We start from the raw sequence: 20,957 nt of genomic DNA on the forward strand, positions 1-20,957 counted from the left end.
TATTTATGCACTCTTATCTATGCATATGCACTAACCATGGCTGGTAACGATAGGCAGCAAAACAGATTTTTTTTTTTAGGGGGGGATTTGGGGAGGGGGGCAAAAGCTTCACCCAAGACCCCACCCAAGCTGTGCCCCATAATAGTACTAATTGTAATGCCATTTTTCCATTCATTCTTCATACACACACAATATAATAACCACAAAATTAAACTACATAAAGCACACTGTATGCAGAGAAAGAAGAACATATGCTACACACCAGATTTTAAATTACAGCGGCCAGAAGAGGAGGTAGGGGAGCCACCGCCAATTTATGGGGCGGCCACATCCCCTGTGGTCCTCCCCCCCACCCGTCCATTCTGACTCCTATGCTGGTAACACTGTAAATTGAGGCCTACATTGGACCCAGACCCAAAACTTCCCTAGAACACCCCCAGGATTACCAGCTAGCCTTTTGGCATTAACTGGTGATTTTCAGCTGGGATAACCATTTATCCACTGAGACACAAATTAACCGGTCGAGGTGTGTTGCTGATCAGTTAACTTGTTCTGAATATCAAGGGGAAAGTGGATATATACATCCTCTACTAAAAGAAGTATAAGAATATTACAGGGACCACAGCCACATGACTAAAGAGCCCTTTTACTAAGCTGCACTAAAATGTGGCCTGCGCCATTATTTAAGTGTGGGTTTCCTGCATACTGGGGCCACTTTTAGCACAGCTGTAAAATGGCCATATTTTCAATCTCCTGAATTAATGGCTACCTGCTAATTTCCCAATTAGCATGGCAGCCCTTACTGCCACATATTTACTAGGCAGTAAGGGCTCCTGTGCTAACCACGTGCTAATCAGGGAGGCAACGAAGCTGTGCTAGTGCATGCCTATTCTCTACCCCTAAACATGCCCCCCACCCTAAAAAAATACTCTATATTTTAGCATGATTCCAAAACTACCGCAGGACTTGCTTGGCCTGAATGAGTTCTGTAGTGGTGCCCTTTTAACCTGTGTTAATCGAGGACAGTGTGGCACACTAGTTAGAGCTACAGCCTCAGGACCCTGAAGTAGAGAATGACATGGGGAAAAAATCTGTCCCCTTCACTGGACCACCATCCCCGCCGTCCCCTTCACCACCCCGTCCCCATCCCGCCGTCCCCTTCACGGCACCGTCCCCGCAGAATTCACCCTTCCCTCTCGCCACCTCGCTGCCCTTTGGCACCCCTCGCGTGGTCCATGCATCTCCCTCCTTCCCCCTTACCTTCGCGGCACGTTTTAAGGTTTGATTAGCTTGTTGAAAGCCGCCGGAGTATTCGTGCAGTCGTGTGCATGTGTGGGCGGAAGCCTCTCCTCTGATGCAACCGGAAGTTGCGTCAGAGGAGAACTTTCTGCCCACACACAAACATGACTGCACGTACGCTTCGGCGGCTTTCAACAAGTCTCCAACCTTGAAACGCGCCGTGAAGGTAAGGGGGAGGGAGGAAGATAGATAGATTCGGGTGGGTAGGTAGGAAGGAGGGAGGGGGCCGCACGTGATCGGTAACCGCATGCATTCCCTCCCTTAACTGCACCGTTTTGGCGGGTTACCCACGGCTAGCCACGGGTAACATCCACCGTGTCATTCTCTACCCTGAAGCTGTGGACTCAAACCCTGTGCTGCACCTTGTGACCCTGGCCAAGTCACATAATCCTCTACTGCCCCAGATACATTAGATAGATTGTGAGCCCACCAGGACAGAAAGGGAAAATACTTAAAGCTCATACCTGTATATAAACTGCTCTGAATGTGGTTGTAAAACTACTAAAAAGCAGTATATAAGTCCCAATCTCTTTTCCTAGTAAAAAAAAAAAAAGGGCCCTTAATTTTGCTATCCTTTTATAAAATAAAAAATAAAAAAAAGAATGAATTTTACACTTATATAAGGAGTTTAGAATGACAATACTCTTTAACCACAGAATAGACAAAGCATGGCAGGGACAACGTAAGTTTTCCTTACACTGCTCTGCTGCAGGAGTGGCTACTGCATGGTAAACGCTCCGATGCCCATTAAATCCCTATGGGTGTCAGAATGATTACTTCAGCAGCAGTCGCTACTGTGGCTTTGTAAAAGGAGCCCTCAGTCAATTAAAAATAGCAGTTCTGTCTCTTTTCATTAATGTGCCTACCTTTCCACTTGGAATGTGATTGAAGCCACTGACTTATTTTAGTAAGGCCATCAAAATATCCCAGTTTATTGACCAATACACACAATCAACCAATTTTAGTAAGGTCAAGATGGTGCTTTCCGCCATGGTTCACCATATAATTGAACAAAATGATATTTCTTTTTCATACTGTAAGCTTTTTCAGAAAGTTAATGTTAATTTTGATATCCTGCTTCACATAAAGTAAAAGCAAACAAAAATTTCCTGGAGGAAAAGTCCATAGCCTGTTATTGAGAAAGACATGAGGAAGCCACTGCACGGAATGTTGCTACTCTTTGGATTGGCCACCATGAGGACAAGGAACTGGGCTTGATGGACCATTGGTCTAACCCAGTAAGGCCATTCTTATGTTATGTTCTTTTAAAAGCACAGAATGAGACAATGATGTTTTGTTTATTTCATGACCCAACATGGACCTTGTTTCGGGAAAACTGCCTGCATCAGGAGTTTATATGTAGTCAGTCAATCAATGTCACATATACTATGAGCTTATTATACTCTCTTAAATTGCCCAACCAGTACACTCCTGTGAAAGGGTACTGCAATCAATCTCACAATGTTGGTGCAAATGTTGTGAGATTGATTGCAGTACCCTTTTCCCAGGAGTGTACTGATTGGTCAATTTAAGAGAGTACAAAAAGCTCATAATTCATGCGACATTGATTGACTGTCTACATTTGGACCCCTGATGCAGGCAGTGTTGCCAAAATATGGTCCATGTCAGGTCATGAAATAAACAGAACGTCATTGTCCCATTCTGTGAGATCCTTGGTGCTTTCTTTGTTTGATTGTACTGTATGTACTTTGACTCCCTCTTTCATTGTGTGTCTTCACATAAAGTAAGAAATTTTTAGGGTCTGATCCACTGTAGGGTTTTTCACATAGAGATATAAGAGGAGAAAATTATTTGTGAATCAGGTCTTATCTTTCAGAGAAAGTCTTTACCTCTTTTTTTTCTACCATAAAGGGGACCAGATATCCACATCATGAAAAGGAAGCACCATCAGAATTGGAATTTGTTGACTTCATCATTGACAGTTTGAGGAGAAAAGATGAAGATAGTAACTTAACCCTAAATTATCCTCTCATCCCTAGTAGCAATGTCTCTTCAAGTGTGAAATACATAAACAAGGCTGGACAGGGTAAGTGTGTGTTGTTATAAGACTCAAAAACCTCAATGTAAAATGTGTGACCCAATAATTCTCATAACAGTAATACAATTCAATTTTAAACATTGTCATGAATTCCATGCAAAGTAAATCTACTTACAGCCAACCATCATCATGGCCACAGAGAATATCTTCTCTCCATCAGTGGTCGGAGCTATGTTCCCAAATCCAATTGTAGTAAGGCTAGTCATGGTAAAGTAAAGTGAGGAAATATATAAAGAATCTTTACTGGGCCCTCCTTCCCATTGTCCTGAACCACTGGCATTGTAGCGATAGGGTGTCCCGATACTCAGACCCAACTGATACAGCCAACTGTCTGTTTTTATTGTATTAGTGGCTTCATCTATAACTTCATAGTCCCCGATGCTGTACCATATACAGGCTAGCCAGTGAGCCACTAGTCCAAATACACAAACCAACAGTACCAGCACTGCAGCACCATATTCTAGATAGTGGTCCAACTTCCTGGCAACACGACCCAATCGGAGAAGGCGCACTACTTTTAGAGAGCTGAAGAGGCTGCTGATCCCCTGTAAAAGAACAAGACTGTATTACTTGCTTATTAATAACGTTTAGTACGATTAGTTATTATCAACAATGCATGTCAGAGAATATCATGCCATACCATAACTTTTATATAATTTACAGACTGAAGAAAGCCAGATTAGCCAGTTCTACTACACATTTTTATAGGTCCAGAGATGATCATTTTAAAAGCCTTTTTTGTACAAAAAAATGATTTTATATTGTTTCCCATGTCATTTGCATAAACTTTCAATTTTGCTAATTTTTCCCCAATTATATCTTTACAGGAGCAATATCATTTGTAGTATACCCTCTTTGAAAGAGTACCACATAACCCTTTTAAAATGATCTTCAGTTCTGTCAACCCCCCATCCTAACAGCCTAATTAAGGCCCTCTTTTACTAAGCCCGGTAGAAGTTTCTACCGCAGGGCTAAATGTGCCAATACTCATAGGAATTCTATGAGCAATGGAATAGTGTTGGAGCATTTAGCGCTCTGGGCTGCGGTAGAAACCTCTACTGCGGCATGGTAAAACAACAAAAAGAAAAGATTGGATCGGGCAAGAGGGATCCCAGCCCCTCTTGACCTGACGCAACCCCCCACCCTCCCCCACTGACACGATCTGGGCAGGAGGTAGCCCAACCCCTCCTGCCCAAAGACCCCCCATCCACCCCGATCGAATCGGGCAGGAGGGAGTCCAACCCCTACTGCCCAAAGACCTCCCCACCCCCCTGACACGATCCGGGCAGGAGGGAGCCCAACCCCTCCTGCCTGAAGACCCCACCCCTCCAACATGATCTGGACAGGAGGGAGCCAAACCCCTCCTGCCCAAAAATCCCCCACCCTCACTAAGATATGGGCAGAAGGGATCCCAGGCCCTCCTGCCCACGATGAAACCCCCCCCAAACCCCAGATAGGCCCCTCGAACCCCCCCTCCCACCCGCTGACCCCGCGACCCCCCCCCGTCAACCCCCACCCCACCACCCCCCTGTACCCAGAAAAAGCTGGGAAATTTCTCATAAAAGTATGCTTTTAAAATTATCGAATTAAATAAATGGTTCAAAAACCACCTTAACTAAGTCCAGAAAGGCTTTTCAGGTGACCCCCCAACTGTTTATATCGACTTCCTACATCCCCAAAACACGATTTCTCTGGAAGTCTAGACTAGATACCTCAAAAAATCAAGTCCCAGGATTCATTTGTGGCCTACCAGAGGTCAATTCATGTGGGAACTGTTGCACATGCTCTCAGCTTCCCAAGAGCTCTGAAGAACCCCATGACAGGCAGCAACCTCCGAGGAGCCCAGAAGCCCCCCCCCCCCCCAAAGGAGGTACGAATTAATTTTAACCCCTGGTTATACATGACTTTAATTTTTCAAGAGCCTCTCATGAAGAACTTTGTCAAAATGTTTCTGAAAATTGAGATACACTACATTAAGCAGCTCACCTTTATCCACATGTCTATTAGTCACACCTTTAAAGAAGTCAAGCAAATTGGTGAGGCAAGATCTCCCTCATCTGAACCCATGCTGTCACATTAAATCATTTTTGTCTACTTATTCCACAATTTTATTTTTTATAATTGTTTCCACCATTTTGTCTGGCACTGAAGTCAGGCTTACCAGTCTGTAATTTCCTGGTTCTCCCCTGGAACCCTTTTTAAAAATTGGCATAACATTGATCACCCTCCAATCTTCAGGTACTACAGATGATTTTAGCGACAGGTTACAGATCACTACCAGCAGGTCAGCAATTTCATATTTGAGTTATTTTAGTACCCTGGGATGTATAGGTGATTTATCACTTTTTAACTTGTCGATTTGGCTTAGTACATCTTCCAGATTCACCGAGATTTCTTTCAGTTCTTCTGCACCATCACCCTTGAAAACCATTTCCGGTTCAGGTATATCTCATATCTTCTTCCGTAAAGACCAAAGCAAAGAATTAATTCAGTCTCTCTGCTATGGTCTTATCCTCCCTCAGCACCCCTTTTGCTCCTTGATCATCCAAATGTCCCACAGATTCCCTCACAAGTTTTCTGCTTCTGATTTACCAAAAAAAAATGTTATGAGTTTTTGCCTCTTTGGCAAGTTTCTCTTCATATTCTTTCTTAGCTTTCTTTCATAGTTACATATTTCCTCTATCAAATATACAGGGCTCTGTTTGTTTGTTTTTACCAGTATTAATGTTTTATGCCAGACCCTGTACCTAATCAGCAGCAATGCATGCAACTGTGTTAACATGGAGGAAACCTGGTCCATCCTCTTCAACTCATCTAGTATCTGTACCAACTGCAGATGCTGCAAGGATTATTTTTCCATTTCTCAGTACCAGTGAAAGAAAAAGGGGGTTGAAGCATGTTTGCTAAGCACTTAGCCAGTCAGATTGATTTTTAGCTCTAAGGGGGCAAGTCTGTAACATAGGTGTTAATATTTATGTCCCAATTATGTGCATAAATGTTTAAAATAATGGCATTTATGTGAGGAGTGTGTGGCGCAGTGGTTGGATCTACAGCCTCAGCACCCTGGGGTTGTGGGTTCAAACCCCGCGCTGCTCCTTGTGACCCTGGGCAAGTCACTCAATCCTCCATAGCCCCAGGTACGTTAGATAGATTGTGAGCCCTCCGGGACAGATAGGGAAAATGCTTGAGTACCTGATTGTAAAAACCGCTTAGATAACCTTGATAGGCGGTATATAAAATCCTAATAAACTATAAACTATGTATATGTATGTATACATACATGTAACTGCCACATAGGTGGTGGAGGCAAATGTAGTTAGGCTATGATTACCAGACGTCTGGGAAAACCTGGACATGTCCACTTTTTGGAGGACAGTCTGGGTGACCGGATGGATTTAAACAGCTGTTTGTCCGGGTTTTCAAAGAGCGCTGAGCTTGGGGCCTCATCTGGAATGCCTCCAAGCATGTAGCAAATGTGACATGATGTCATGTACATGTGCGCACCTGTGTGACATCATCGTGTCACATCCATGCATACTCAGAGGCCCTCTAGACGTGGCCTCAAGATCGAGGAGAGAGGTTTGCGGGGGGGGGGGGGGGGAGGGGGCTAGAGCAGAAAAAGGTGGAACTGGGAATGGGACACATGTCCAGTTTTTGACTCCATGAAATCTGGTAACCTTAAGTTGGGCATTGCTGCTTCCCTCTGGCCTTTCTTAACCTAGCTATGGCGCTAATTTTTATACTTTCTGGGTCATACCCTCCTGGTTCCACCCCTCCTGTGTCACCTCCCCCTTGGATGGGTTTTAAGGTGTTTCTAACACTGTGAGGAAGTATCCTTAAGTGGCAGCATCCTATAAGTTTCCTCACGAGGATGTTACAGAAGAGTCTATAATGGCTCTGCCTTCTATGTGCCTCAAATTTATTTCTTCTGTCTGTGTGCTGTATCTCTATGATATACATATAAGTCTGTGGATAACATTGTGCCTTTTAATTTTCAGTCTTCTAGCTATCTCCAGCAGCTGAGATATTCAGAAGAGTTTTTGAAGAAGCAGAGCACGGAGGTGAATGAGTTATTCCTACTTGTGTAAGATAATGCTATAAATAAAAGGTGTTGCATTACAGAAAAATCTGTTGTGTGTTCTAAAGCTTAAAAAATGCTTACTTCACATCTTTCAGGAATATACTATTTTAGGTTAGTATATATTTACCAAAACCTGATACTCTCCTGGTATTCTCTCAAAACAAAGGGGGTGAACTAGTCCTATCAGCCTAATAAAAGGGTAAAAGAAATGTGGTCTCAGTTCCTATATTTAGGTTTTCTTCCTGCCTGCTATCCAAGTTCTGTGCATCATTCCTATAGCTCAGTGGTGAAAAGTTTTTGGTAGCAGAATAGTTTAAAGAAAAAAAAAAAAAAAATGACATATTGCAGGAACCTTTACAAACTGATTACTCATAAGAGCAGAAGCTTTGAAACAGATGACTTTTTCCATAATATTTTCAGAAAGTGGCAGCATTTGTTGTAAATGAAAGCATACAGAACAGGCAGTGATGCAAAAATTCATTACTTTCTGTGCCAAAGCAAATCTGTTCTGATGTGCATCAGGGTGGCAGTAACCTCAAAGCTAAATCATTATATCATGAAACATGCAAATGTTTTCAAGGTTCTGCAGAATATGCATTTTCACAGTAAATTTTAATCCTAAATATAGCAATCCTGTTCACCGTGCAGAATCTTTGAAGTGCTTCTAACATATGTCCATCATCTCTTCCTCCAGAGCTCTATTAGTCACCCTAAAAAGCTCTCTAATGCACAAATATTTATCATTGCCATTTCTCTTCCAAAGCATGGTCTTATAGAAGAAAACCACGTGCCACTTTTTGTAAGAACTTCAAATTCAGTTCATGAGTGGGACAAACCCAGTCACACGCCTCAAACTCAATTTTGTGCATGTAAGATCACCTTTTAATTTATTTTAACTAAAATATATGGATTCTTTTGTTTGTTTTTAGTCTTGCCCACCATTTAAAATGTCCTTAATAGAGCTGTATTTCAATTAAAAATTTTAATCATGATTTATCATACAATTAAAGATATTTTATTTATGTTTTTATTTCGCACTGCAATTCTTAAGAATAGCCATACTAGGTCAGACCAATGGTCCATCTAGCCCAGCATTTCTTTCCATAGTGGTCAATCCAGGTCACAAGTACCTGGCAAAAACCCAAATATTATTAACATTCCTTGTGACTCTGGGCAAGTCACCTAACCCTCCATTGCCCCAGGTACAAAGTAAGGGTGTCAGGTCAAAAGCGCGCAGGGACAAAGGCGCGAGCAGACAACTGAGCGCAGCGCGGAGGCGCACGCCAAAGAAAAAGACTGTTTTTAGGGGCTACGACGGGGTGTGGGGTGGGAACCCCCCCCCCCAATTTACTTAATACAGATCGCGCCGCGTTGTGGGGGGTTTGGGGGGTTGTAGCCCCCCACATTTTACTGAAAACTTAACTTTTTCCCTGTTTTTAGGGAAAAAGTTACGTTTTCACTAAAATGTGGAGTGTTACAACCCCCCAAACCCCCCACAACGCCGCCGCGATATGTATTAAGTAAAGTGGGGGGGGGCTCCCCAACAAAACCCCTCGTCGCAGCCCCTAAAAAAGTATTTTTCTTCGGCGCGCACCTCCGTCTTGCGCTCAGTTGTCGGCGTGCACCTTTGTCTTCCGCGTTACTGTCTATGAACCCAAAATAAGCACCTGTATGTACCGTAATATATAAACTGCTTTAACTGTAACTGTAGAAAGGCAGTATATCAAATCCCTTATCCATTCTTTTCTCTTAAAGGACTGATAATCTCCCTCCCTCCCACCACTAGATCCAACATCTCTCCTTTTCTCTTCCTACCTCCCGCCTTCCTCTCCCAGGTTCATTATCTTTAGTTAGATTGTGAGCCTTCGGGACAGAAAGGGAATTTCTAAGTACCTTTCTTTCTTATAATTTTAATGTATATTTTCTGTAAACCGCTTAGAACTTAACGGATGTAGCGGTATATAAGAAATAAATTACATTACATTACATTATATCTCTCTCTCTCTCTTTCCTGGGATCTGTTCCCTTTGCCTCTCTCCTTCCCTCTACTCACTTGAGCAGCAACACAAACTTGGGAGTAAGCAGCACCAAGTTCTTCTAGTGGCTGCTGGGGCTCACCACCTCTCAGCCATATATTCAACCAGTGACCCATCCTGTTCTGCTCATGGGTCTGCAGCTCACTCCCCTCCTCCCAACCAGAGTTCAGCATCTCCCTCCCCAATCCTTCCCATGGCTGGTCTAGATTAAAAGTGGTTTTCTGTTGGTCCCCAGCAGAGGAATTGTTGCACATATGCTGTGTGCAGCATGCTCCAAAGCTTTCCCTCTGACCTGTCCCGCCATCTCTGACATCACTTCCTGTTTCTGTTTGGGCAGGAAAAGTCAGAACAAAAAATTCTGGACCAGGCCAAAAGCTGCATATGTACAATGCTGCCACTTCTGGGAACCAACAGCAATTGGAGGGGGGGGGAGGTGATTTTGAATTGTGGGTGGGGGAAAAGATGTCAGATTAAACCAAAAACAGATTTGGATTAAGAGAGACCCAAAGAGAAGTTTGGAGGAGACAGAAAAACACTGCAGTGTGATTAATTTTTTAAAATCTCAATTATTTTACAATTAATACATTAATCACAGAGTTAACCGCAATTAACTTGCAGCCCTACTTATAAAGAGATATCTAACAAAATCCTGATCCAATGCACCCATTTCTTGACTTATCTCTACATAATTCTACTAATTCATATATATTAAATGTACCATTAATATGAATGTTTTGTGGAGAGAGGGAGTTAAGACAGCCTGTTGATTGGGTCTTTAGCCCCCATATGACCTGTGCTGCTGTAACTGGATGGAGATGAGCTGCCATCCTGGTGCTATCATCCACCAAGACACTAAGGAGCATTAAGGAATGCTAGAGGATGCTGAGGGAGTGGTGGCCAGATTGTATGGGTGGAAATAGGAAGTCAGGAAAGTAGGACTCATTTTGGATTGTTATTTATAATCAATATGGGCAAGAGGAAAATTAAGGCCTGTGATTCAGCTAGCCCTTCACCAATGATTATTAGTACCATGTGGGGAGGTTTGGGGGGGATGGGGCAGATTAGAAGTGAGTGTAGGGGGAGACCTCATGAAGAGAGGCCTCCTTAAGCTTAGCTCAACTGACCCCCTTCACCACAATCTAATGACTCTATGACTCTTTCCACTCCATTTTCGCCTGGTCTCTCCGCGGTTCATTCAAGGTCTTCTAGTCGAATTCCACCTGATTACTATGCCTCTAAGCATAGATTACAGCCTCTAAGCATAGATTACAGCTTCAAAGAAAGCAGCATTTCTTACCGCCTAATGATTCCAATAACTTCTGTTTTATTTACACACAGCAACAGTTCAAAAAGCAATTGAAAACATATACAGTATGCTCTCACAAGCATCCCCATTCTGAGATGGAAACAATGGAGTTTGTGATATATGGAATATGGGCAAGTTGTTTGTTGTTGATGTGCTCTGTCTTTAATGAGCCTAGTTAGCAACATGGGCTTTTCATTTTACCACTCATGCTAAATTAGCATAGGCCCAATTTTATACAATTAAATCTATTTACTACTAACTAGGATTTGACGTAAAATAACATAACTTAACAGCAGCCCGCTTTGATAATGTTTCCCCAAATTATGTATGTTTTTATTATAACCCGTCTAGTTAATGGATGGGCTAGAAATAAAAAAAATAAAATTTTAATTCAGTTCTAACTATTTACAGCATGGATGAGGTTGAGTATCTATTATCAGTATTCATATTACTCAAATACATTACATAATTTAAAGCCTATATGGTGAATAAGACCTTCCTGATTTCTCTAACATCTTCTAGAGCTGAGATTTACAAATTTACCCCCACCCCCTGCGACAAACCCAAGGCCATTCTGGGTTTTACCCATAACAAACCCGAATCCGTCCCGGGTTTTGCCCCAAGGATCAGGAGCAAACACACTGAGCCTAGGTGTAGGAAAGCTGACCAGGTGGCCGGCCAATTAATAGATCTAGCTGACTACTGCTCAGACAATGAAGTGGAGTCAGAAGAGGCAGGGCAGGAAAAGGTTAGGCTGGAAAGCTGTACCCAGTGCAAACCTGTCCTTGCCACTGTCAGAAGTTTGATACCTTTTGAGCAACTTGTGCATAGGAGAATTAGGACTAGAAAGAAGCTTGCCTGTAATAATAGGGAGCAGGCTGGTGTGTGGAAAACCCTTCCCCCACCTATTCAGAGGGGGAGTGGCTCTACACAGGATAAAACGTGGCTCCTCAGAACAGGAAGAGGAGGGAGGCAAACAGGAGAGAAGAAACACGGGGAGAGTCAGTCACTTTCATTCCACCCTGGAAGAGGCTGATAATTCAGAATGCCATATGGCAGAGGGAGGGAGTTGTCTCCTACCTGGAATCCTTGGGAGCAGCTGGAGGAGGAAGCCATGGAGGTGCAGGAAAGCTGGGTAGGAACTGAGACCCCTCCCATAGCCATGGAAGTACAATGAGCATAAGAGTGGGGTTTGCTGCTTATATCTCTGAGCTACCAGCTAAACTATAATCCTTCTTTGAAGTAAGTTAGGATCTCGCCTTGAAAGCTAAACTTGGAGGCTTCATTTACAGCAGTGAAGTGTGGGTTACCAGCATACGTGTGTATGGTTTCCTGGATTGATATGAAGCTGAGAATTACGTTGCCTTCCCTCTCAGCTGTGCATAGTAACTGCAGCAACATTTCCAAGGGAAAGTATGCATGGTATAGCTCAGTAAAACCATGTGAAAGATCTACCTGCTGCACTGCACAGTCTGTTGTAAGTTTGTTTTTCTGTTCATGGAGAAACAAAGTACTGCTGACCTTTGTTTTTGTATGAACTGTGTGTCAAGCCGCTAAAGCCAAAGTATAACTGCTCTAGTGAAGAGGACTGTGTTACTTACCTTGTTAAAGTCCAGAAGCAGAGGACTGGACTCAATTCAGTGCTGACCAAACTTGAACATCCTGAGAGTGTTGTTGGAACCTTTTCTTTTTGTTATAATTCCATGAAATATACGTTTATCATGAACTGCAAGGCTGAAGCCTGTATTTTGGTTTATTTTACCAGTGGCTGAAATAAAGCTATGTTTTGCCATTTCTGACTTAGACTCTTTACCTTGCATGCTCATGAGGCAGATACCGTGCCTGAATTAAGACCTGAATGATCCCTTGGTAGTAAGGGACACGCTGGATCTGAGGTTTTGGTCATGTCCCTATGGGCTCGCTGCACCTTACAGGAGCGCGGGTGTGACACCCCCCACCCACACCCCTTTTACTAAGCCACGGTAGAGTTTCTACTGCGGCCTGGAGCACTAAATGCTCCAACGCTGCTCGGTTGCTCACAGAATTCCTATGAGTGCTGGAGAAGCATCATAGCATTTAGCACTCCGGGCCATAGTAGAAATCTCTACCACAGCTTAGTAAAAGAAGACTGTCAGCATTGCTAGCTGTCAGCATTTTCTGTTGGCCTAACCAATGTCAGCAGAGGCCTCTGGGAGATTATATCATTCATATCTGATCTTGGGGGGATGTCAGCGCAGATGGATCATCAGCCTCACAATGCCTAAATTATATCTAAATTATCGGTGCTTATAAGTAACAAAAGACCTTGTCACGGCCCTGAGGTTCTGAAGATGTGCTAATATTTGGTGCTTAAGAGCCCCAGCTGCATGGTTAATCAGAAACCATTGTCAGAGTGATACTGGAAATTAACAGTAACTCCAGTCTATGAGGGACAGTTTCTCTCTCTTGTCTTTTCCAGTCTCTCACACCCCACACACCTTATTTGCTATTGTTTCAAACAGTTTACAAAAGATAGGGGTACTTAACATCAATAGATTTTAATTTTAGAACAAGTCTCAAACTTATAAATATAATAGGTTAAAATCTTTATTTTCTCTGGAGCCTGGACCACCCTTCTTCTCTCCCTCGCTCTCTCTATTTTCTCTGGATACAACCTCTCACCTACCCAGACACACATTAATGCAGGTAAACTGTCCCTTCTCTCTCACACACATACAAGCAGTCTCTCCAGACACACATTAATGCAGGTAAACTGTCCCTTCTCTCTCACACACATACAAGCAGTCTCTAGATCCACTCTGTATTTGTAAAGCTTATTTCTATCTCTTTCTGTACATTTGTAACCCAGCATATGTTTGATATATCTTTCTAAACATTGACTTCCTGTAATATTAAGCCTACACTTCCCCCCTCCCCATTCGCGGTTTCTCCATTTGCGGTTTCATATAATCGCGATTTTTTCTGGGGAGGGGGAAAATAAAAAAGCAGTCTTAATTTTAAAATAACCCATATTTTTTTCCTCCCTGCCGCCTTCCCGGCCTTACCTGGTGGTCTAGGGGGCTTTCAGGGCAGGAGCAATCTTCCTACGCTCCTGCCCCGTGCAGATCGCCATGAGGAAATGGCTGTTGTGAGTTTCCGTAGTCTCTCGAGACTACGTCAAGAACTCCCTACAGCCATTTCCTCATGGTGATCTGCATGAGGCAGGAGAGTAGGAAGATCGCTCCTGCCCTGAAAGCCCTCTAGACCACCAGGTAAGGCCGGGAAGGCAGCAGGGAGGTGGGGGTGGGTCAGAACTGGAAAATCACGGTTTTTTGCCATTCGCGGTCTGGCTCTGCCCGTATCCCCCGCGAATGACGAGGGAGAAGTGTATATATATTCTTTATGCAACCACTCTTGGCTGTCCTTGTCATTAATTTCACTTCCTACTTGAACCTTCCATGAGGGTATTGAACCCAGGACCTGGCGGATTGTAAGGCCACCACCTTACATCACTGGGGGCTTGTGTGTTGCAACATCACCCTTCCAAAACCTTACATTTGGTGGGCTCGTCCTTACAAGGACCTTAAACAATGCTGATATACTTGCTGGAGAACAGCACTAATGAAAACTGGCTACGATCAATGCATATGTTCTAGATCAGTGGTTCTAAATCCTGTCCTGTGGGATCACAGCCAGTTGGGTTTTCAAGATATCTCTAATGAATATGTATGAGAGAGATTTGCATATAGTGGAGGTGACAGGCATGCAAACCCATCTTATGCATATTCCTTAAGGATATCCTGAAGGCCTGACTAGCTGGTAGTCCCTCAGGACAGGTTTCAGAACCACTGTTCTAGATCTTTCTCCAGTCTTTTCTGGTTGACCATTCTCTTGCTTGAGAACCACAGCCACTAGAGTTTTCTTCATACATGCAGTGGCATATTGGGGGGTGGACCGCCCTGAGCACCGTCTTGGTAGGGGTGCCAGCAACGCTCTTCCTCTCCACCTCCCACTCCCCCGCTGCACACACGCCTTCACTTTGCTCCAACCTGCTGCATGCACCGTCCTTGGTGCTCCCCTCTGATGTTATTTCTGGGTCCCACAACTAGGAAGTGACATCGGAGGGAGAGCCGAAGCTGGCACGGTCAGCAAGTTGGAGATGCGCCAGGGAAGATAAACAGGTACAGAGGAAGGGAAGGGGCATGTACACAACAGGGGGGTCGGAGAAGGAGTGGGGGGGGAGGTGCAGAGAAGAGGGTGAGGAGGGTACCACTGCCCACCCTCGCTACCTCAGAGCATACATGCAAAGCACACACTGCAAGATAAAATATAGGGTGAGATGCAAAATCTAGACTACTCAAAAAATATATATCTTTACTGAAGAAAATTATCTGTCTGGTATTCAAAACTAATTAACCACGTAACAAGAATTAAGCAGTGCTGAGCAATAAAAATGAAAGGCTGGGGGCTGCACATCCCTACTAATTTATAAACAAAAACATTTTAGAGAAGAAAATCTACACTTCAAATTACACAAAATTGCTCTGTAACTTTATAATGCACAAGAATGGCTCATCAGCAGAAACAGGGCACTCCCTAAATCAGGTAGCACTAACTGGGGATAGTACTAAACCTATACAACATACGACCATTTAATCTGATTATAACTCCATATTCATTAACTTCTTTTGTTCTGGCAGCATCATCATTACTACAAGGCATTAGTGTGCCCCAGGCAATCACTAGCACAACCCACACTTTCTGCTTATATAGTACTTCCAAAGGGACTTGCAGAGAAAAATAGCATACATGTAATCATTCAATTATGAGTTTTCTACTCCAATAATTGTTGATTTGTGGGTGGGAAACTCAGGAGCAATGTAAGGAAATTCTTCTTTAGGGAGAGGGTGGTAGATGCTTGGAATGCGCTCCCGAGAGAGGTGGTGGAGAGGAAATCGGTGACGGAGTTTAAAAAAAAGCGTGGGATGAACACAGAGGATCTAGAATCAGAAAATAATACTAAATATTTAAGAACTAAAGCCAGTACTGGGCAGACTTGCACGTTCTGGCCCAGATTCTCTAAAAGTGCGTCCCGATTTTAGGCAGCTGTAGACGTCCTACAGCTGTCTAATCAGCCAATCGGGATGCACGTTTTTTAAAAAAAAATGCTCCCCAGGCAGGCCTGAAGGCGCCTCCGGGAGCCTAGGGAGACCCGCAAGATGCCTAAGCTCGTCTAAGGGCCTTAGGTGGGCCTTAGGCTGAACCTAGGCGGCCCTACGCGTCTCCCTAGTAGATGAGAAGCTTAAAAATGTAGGCCAGCAAAATGCTGGTCTACATTGCAAGTAAACGCGGCCGCTATACTTATCGCGGCAAGGGATCTCTCTGCCGCTATAAGTATAGCGGGCCATGGCCCCTGACCGATCACTGGCAGGAGGGTGCCCAAACCCTCCTGCCCGAAGACGCACCCCCCTCCCCGACACTACCGACCGCCCCCCCCCCCCCCCGACAATATCGGTCGCTGGCAGGAGGGTGCCCAATCCCTCCTGCCCGAAGACGCACCCCCCCGGCGCTAACAACCCCCACTCCACCAAACCTGTTCTTACAGATGGGTCTTGCACGTCGAGCAAGCAGGCACGCCTCGTCGAAATGAGGCGGGCCCGCCCCTTCCCAGCCCATCCCGCCGAAGCCTAAGGCCTGATTGGCCCAGGCTCTAGAAGCCTGGACCAATCAGGCCTTAGGAATAGCGGGTCCGCCCATCCCTACTAAGTCTAAGGTCTGATTGGCCAATCAGGCCTTAGATTAAGTGGGGATGGGCGGACCCGCTATGCCTAAGGCCTGATTGGTCCAGGCTTCTAGAGCCTGGGCCAATCAGGCCTTAGGCTTCGGCGGGATGGGCCGGGAAGGGGCGGGCCCGCCTCATTTCGACGAGGCGTGCCTGCTTGCTCGACGTGCAAGACCCATCTGTAAGAACAGGTTTGGTGGAGTGGGGGTTGTTAGCGCCAGGGGGGGGGTGCGTCTTCGGGCAGGAGGGATTGGGCACCCTCCTGCCAGCGACCGATATTGTCGGATGGGGGGATCGGTAATGTCGGGGGGGGGGGCGGTAGTGTCGGGGAGGGGGGTGCGTCTTCGGACAGGAGGGTTTGGGCACCCTCCTGCCAGTGATCGGTCAGGGGGCCACGGCCCGCTATACTTATAGCGGCAGAGAGATCCCTTGCCGCGATAAGTGTAGCGGGCCGTGTCTAATCTAACCCGATTCTCTAACCCGCGTCTGTAACATGGACGCCGGTTACAGAATCGGGGTTTAGTTTAGGCCGATTCTGAATAGGACGCCTCTCCCGGGCGTCCTATACAGAATCAGGGCCTAGGTGTCTTGCGGGCCTCGCCTTCAATATAGGCAGCCTGCCTGGGGAGCATTTTTAAAAAAAAAAACGTGCATCCCGATTGGCTGATTAGACAGCTGTAGGACGTCTACAGCTGTCTAAAATCGGGACGCACTTTTAGAGAATCTGGGCCTCTGTGTCTATATATGGCCGTTTGGTTGAGGATGGGTTAGGGGAGGGCTTCAGTGGCTGGGATGGTGTAGATGAGCTGGAGTGAGCTTTGACGGAGACTTTATTAGTTGGAACCTAAGCACAGTACCGGGCAGAGCTTTGGATTTTGGCCCAGAAATAGCTAAGAAGAGAAAAAAAATTTTTTTTTTTAAATTGAATTAGGTTGGGCAGACTGGATGGGCCATTCAGGTCTTTATCTGCCGTCATCGACTATGTTACTTCAAAGTTTGCTTTCTAAGTGCAGAAAACAAAAACTATGGTGTACTGCTGTTAGGGGTGTAGTTAATAATGTGGGCTACTTTTAAGACATGCTATTTTACTGTTAATCCCATTTAATAGGAACACTTGTTAGTAACTTCACCTCTTAGGCTGGTGTAACAAAATTGAGGGAGGAAGATGCCATCTTATAAACTAACCATTTCAACAGAGGCTTGAGCTTTTGAGGACCCAAGTCTTCATGCCTCTGATAAAATGGACTCTGGTCCTCATTCATGCCTCAATAAATTGGTTAATTGTAAGGTGCTATCAGCCTCTATCATTTTTCCTAAAGCAGATGTTCCTAAAGCAGATACCCCCAGATCATCCTCATCACTCTTCCTGGATTCCCCTCAGCATCAAGTTTATCTCCAATAACACTCTCTGTCTCCTCCCCTTCTTCTCTCCAGCAGTTTCTCTCTCTGTTTCCCTTAGGCAGTCCCCATCATCAGTCTCTTCCTCCAGCTAGTTCCTAGTCTTGTTCTCTCTCGCTTACCCCTAGCCAACTCACATAGGGGAAGATTCTCAAATGTTCACGGTAAAATCCGATGGGCAGCTTACACGGATGCGACTGTAACAATTTCAAAAAGGCGAGTCATTCTTTAAAAACTGCGTGTGCAAATGAGGTTTGCGGGGAGTCACAGAAGGTCGCTAAAATTTACATGTGCCAATCGTTGGTGATAGTGATTGGCACATGTGCAGAATAAACGCGCAAAAAAAATCCCCTCCAAATCAAAGATCGGCAGGAGGGATGCATGACCACTCCTGCCCGCCACCATGCAACAACACTTGATACCCCCTCAGAAGCGGGAGAGATGCCCACTCCCTCCTGCCACCATGTAGCCCCTCCCCCCCAGCAGCGGGAGAAATGCACACACCTTCTTGCCACCAAGCAACCCCCTGACAGCTCCCCGGCAGTGGGAGAGATGCCCACTCTCTCCCTCTGCCTCCATGCTCCCAAAGACCCTCTGCACCCCCTTACCTTGTTTATGAAGGCTGGCTAGAGGGATGAATACCCCCTCCAACCAGCAGGCCCGCCTCTTCAAAATGGGGCCTTCCCCTTCCTGATGCATCCTGGTATGCGATAGGGGGAGGCATAAGGCTCTGATTGGTCCAGGTTACTTAAGGCCCCTCCTATGGGAAGGGCCTCAGGTAACTGGGCCAATCAGAGGCCTGTCACTGGTGCATCTGGGGAGGGGCCTAAAGCTCTGATTGGCCCAGGCCAATCAAACCCTTAGGCCCCTCCCTGCATGCACTGGAGTGGGGCTTTAAGCTCTGATTGGTTCAGGTGCCTATCAGAGCCCTAGGCCCCTCCCCAGCACATCTCAGGAAGCACTGAGGAGGGGAAGACCTGCCATTTAGAAGAGGCGGGCCTGCTGGATGGAGGGGGAAGGCATCCCTCTGGACAGACTTCGTAAACAAGCGGGTGGGGGGGTTGTTGGAGGCATGAGGGGTGGAAGGGAGTAGGCATTTCTCCCACTGTGGTGTGGCAAGAGGGCCGGGGTGTGGCAGGGGGACTGCTTGGTGGTGGCAGGGAGTGGGCATCTCTCTCGCTGCCAGGGGATGGCAGGAGTTGTTGCATAGTGGTGGGAGGGAGTGGGCATCTCTTTTACTGCTGGGTGGGGGTCAAGGGGGAGTGCTTGGTGGCAGCAAAAGTTTCTGACAGGTCTTAACTGTCAAGCCTTACTTTTCTGTCAATGCCTGAGCCAATCAGCACTCTGACCAGAAAGTAAGGCTACGACAGCTCAGACCTGCCAGAAAATTTTGCTCATAAATGTAAGATAACGAGGTTAGGGAATCACCCAGTGATAATAGAGAATCACCCTGAGTGCTCCTTTAAATATTAAAGACCTCGTTGTAATACATTTGCATGGCAGAGTCGGAGACTGCTAAGAAGCATGGAAAAGACCATGGTAAGCAATTTTGATAATCCGCCACTAAAATATATGAATGCTAAACAAGCTGGAACTGGACACTCAGGAAAGATAAGGCCATAGCGGAGAGACTGAATGAATTCTTTGCTTCAGTTTTTACAGAAGAAGATATAAGAGATCTACCTGAACTGGAAATGGTTTTCAAGGGTGATGAGGCAGAGGAACTGAAAGAAATCTCAGTGAATCTGGAAGATGTACCAACCCAAATCAACAAGTTAAAAAGTGATAAATTGCCTGGATCAAATGGTATATATCCCAGGGTACTAGGTTTGTTTGTTTAAAGGTGGTAGCATAAACCGCAATCATTAATTGATATAATAAACATAGCCTGCATCTTGTACGTTTGTCTGCAGTTTTTCTTTGGTTTTCCTGTATAGCCTGACAGACCACCAGAGGGCAAAGAGCCACAGAGGTCAAAGAGCCTAGATCATCAGGATTAAGGTATCTCATACAATGCATAAACAGCAGAAGCAATTGGAACTCTGTTTTTTCCAAGCTATTAGCAAGCATCTGAGGTAACAGTCCATTAGTAAATAGCATTTTAAACAATTCTTCTCAAATAGCATACTGCTACTTTTCCTTCAGGTTAATATCTGAATGAAAACACAAGCCGATAGGCACAGAAATAAAAGAGCGGATCTTCCTGATTCACCTTTCATTCTCGTGCTCGAAGAGTTCTGGATATGGTTTCTCTATGGGAATTCCCGTCAGCACAAATTCTCTGTATTGCACTGTATTCGTTCTGACTACTGGGCATCACGCACAGCAGGGTTCTATTTGCTAGATGACACTAAGGTTTTTACACCTAACTCGCTCTGGATGTAAACGCTCTTCGTTAACTGCTAAGGGCATTTCTAGCAGGTTGCTATTCAGTTGATGCACTTCCCTGTAAGGATACTCCCTCACAGTGTCAGAGTCACTCCTCATATGTATGCATGTTAATATGTGCAAACTAGATTTATACATGTGTAAATACTGCCTAACCTTTCTAAACTGGCTCCCTAAAATCTGTAAAGCCTTGCATTAATGCACGAGGTAGCATTTTGTACAGTGCCAATTAATTTAAATGAATCTGCAGCGCTTCTTGAAGTTCAGCAATTATTTGGGTGGGGCTTGTGATAGGTCTCCAAAATTAGGAAACGGACTGAGACTTATATACTACTTTTTTGTAGTTTTACAACTACACTCAAATTAGTTTACATACAGGTACTTCAAGCATTTTCCCTATCTGTCCCAATGGGCTCACAATCTATCTAATGTACTCCTCAGACAAAACAGTAAATTGCTACCTCATTTTTTAAATTTTAAATAATGGTAGTTTTACAGTACAAACATTTTTGAACGCATGAAAATTGCTGGGAGGCCACGCTAAAAGATTTGAAACTTTGCCATGTTTAAAGGCAATGTTGCTCCACTGTGCACATAAAACTCTAAAAATTTTGAACATACCTAAAAAC

The 20,957-nt window shown here is 44.8% G+C and overlaps 1 protein-coding gene across 7 annotated transcripts in view; it reads right to left on the bottom strand.

The window, feature by feature from the left end:
* KCNH5 (potassium voltage-gated channel subfamily H member 5) overlaps positions 1-20,957 on the bottom strand; it is a 316,925-nt gene that overhangs the window by 165,497 nt on the left and 130,471 nt on the right. For all 7 annotated transcript variants that reach the window (XM_033952023.1, XM_033952024.1, XM_033952025.1 and 4 more), the window contains one exon: positions 3,474-3,903. In XM_033952023.1, the coding sequence (XP_033807914.1) occupies positions 3,474-3,903 (430 nt within the window). The remainder of the gene's footprint in view (positions 1-3,473; positions 3,904-20,957) is intronic.

This window comes from Geotrypetes seraphini, chromosome 7 (genome assembly GCF_902459505.1).
Source record: "Geotrypetes seraphini chromosome 7, aGeoSer1.1, whole genome shotgun sequence".
Lineage (NCBI taxonomy): Eukaryota > Metazoa > Chordata > Amphibia > Gymnophiona > Dermophiidae > Geotrypetes > Geotrypetes seraphini.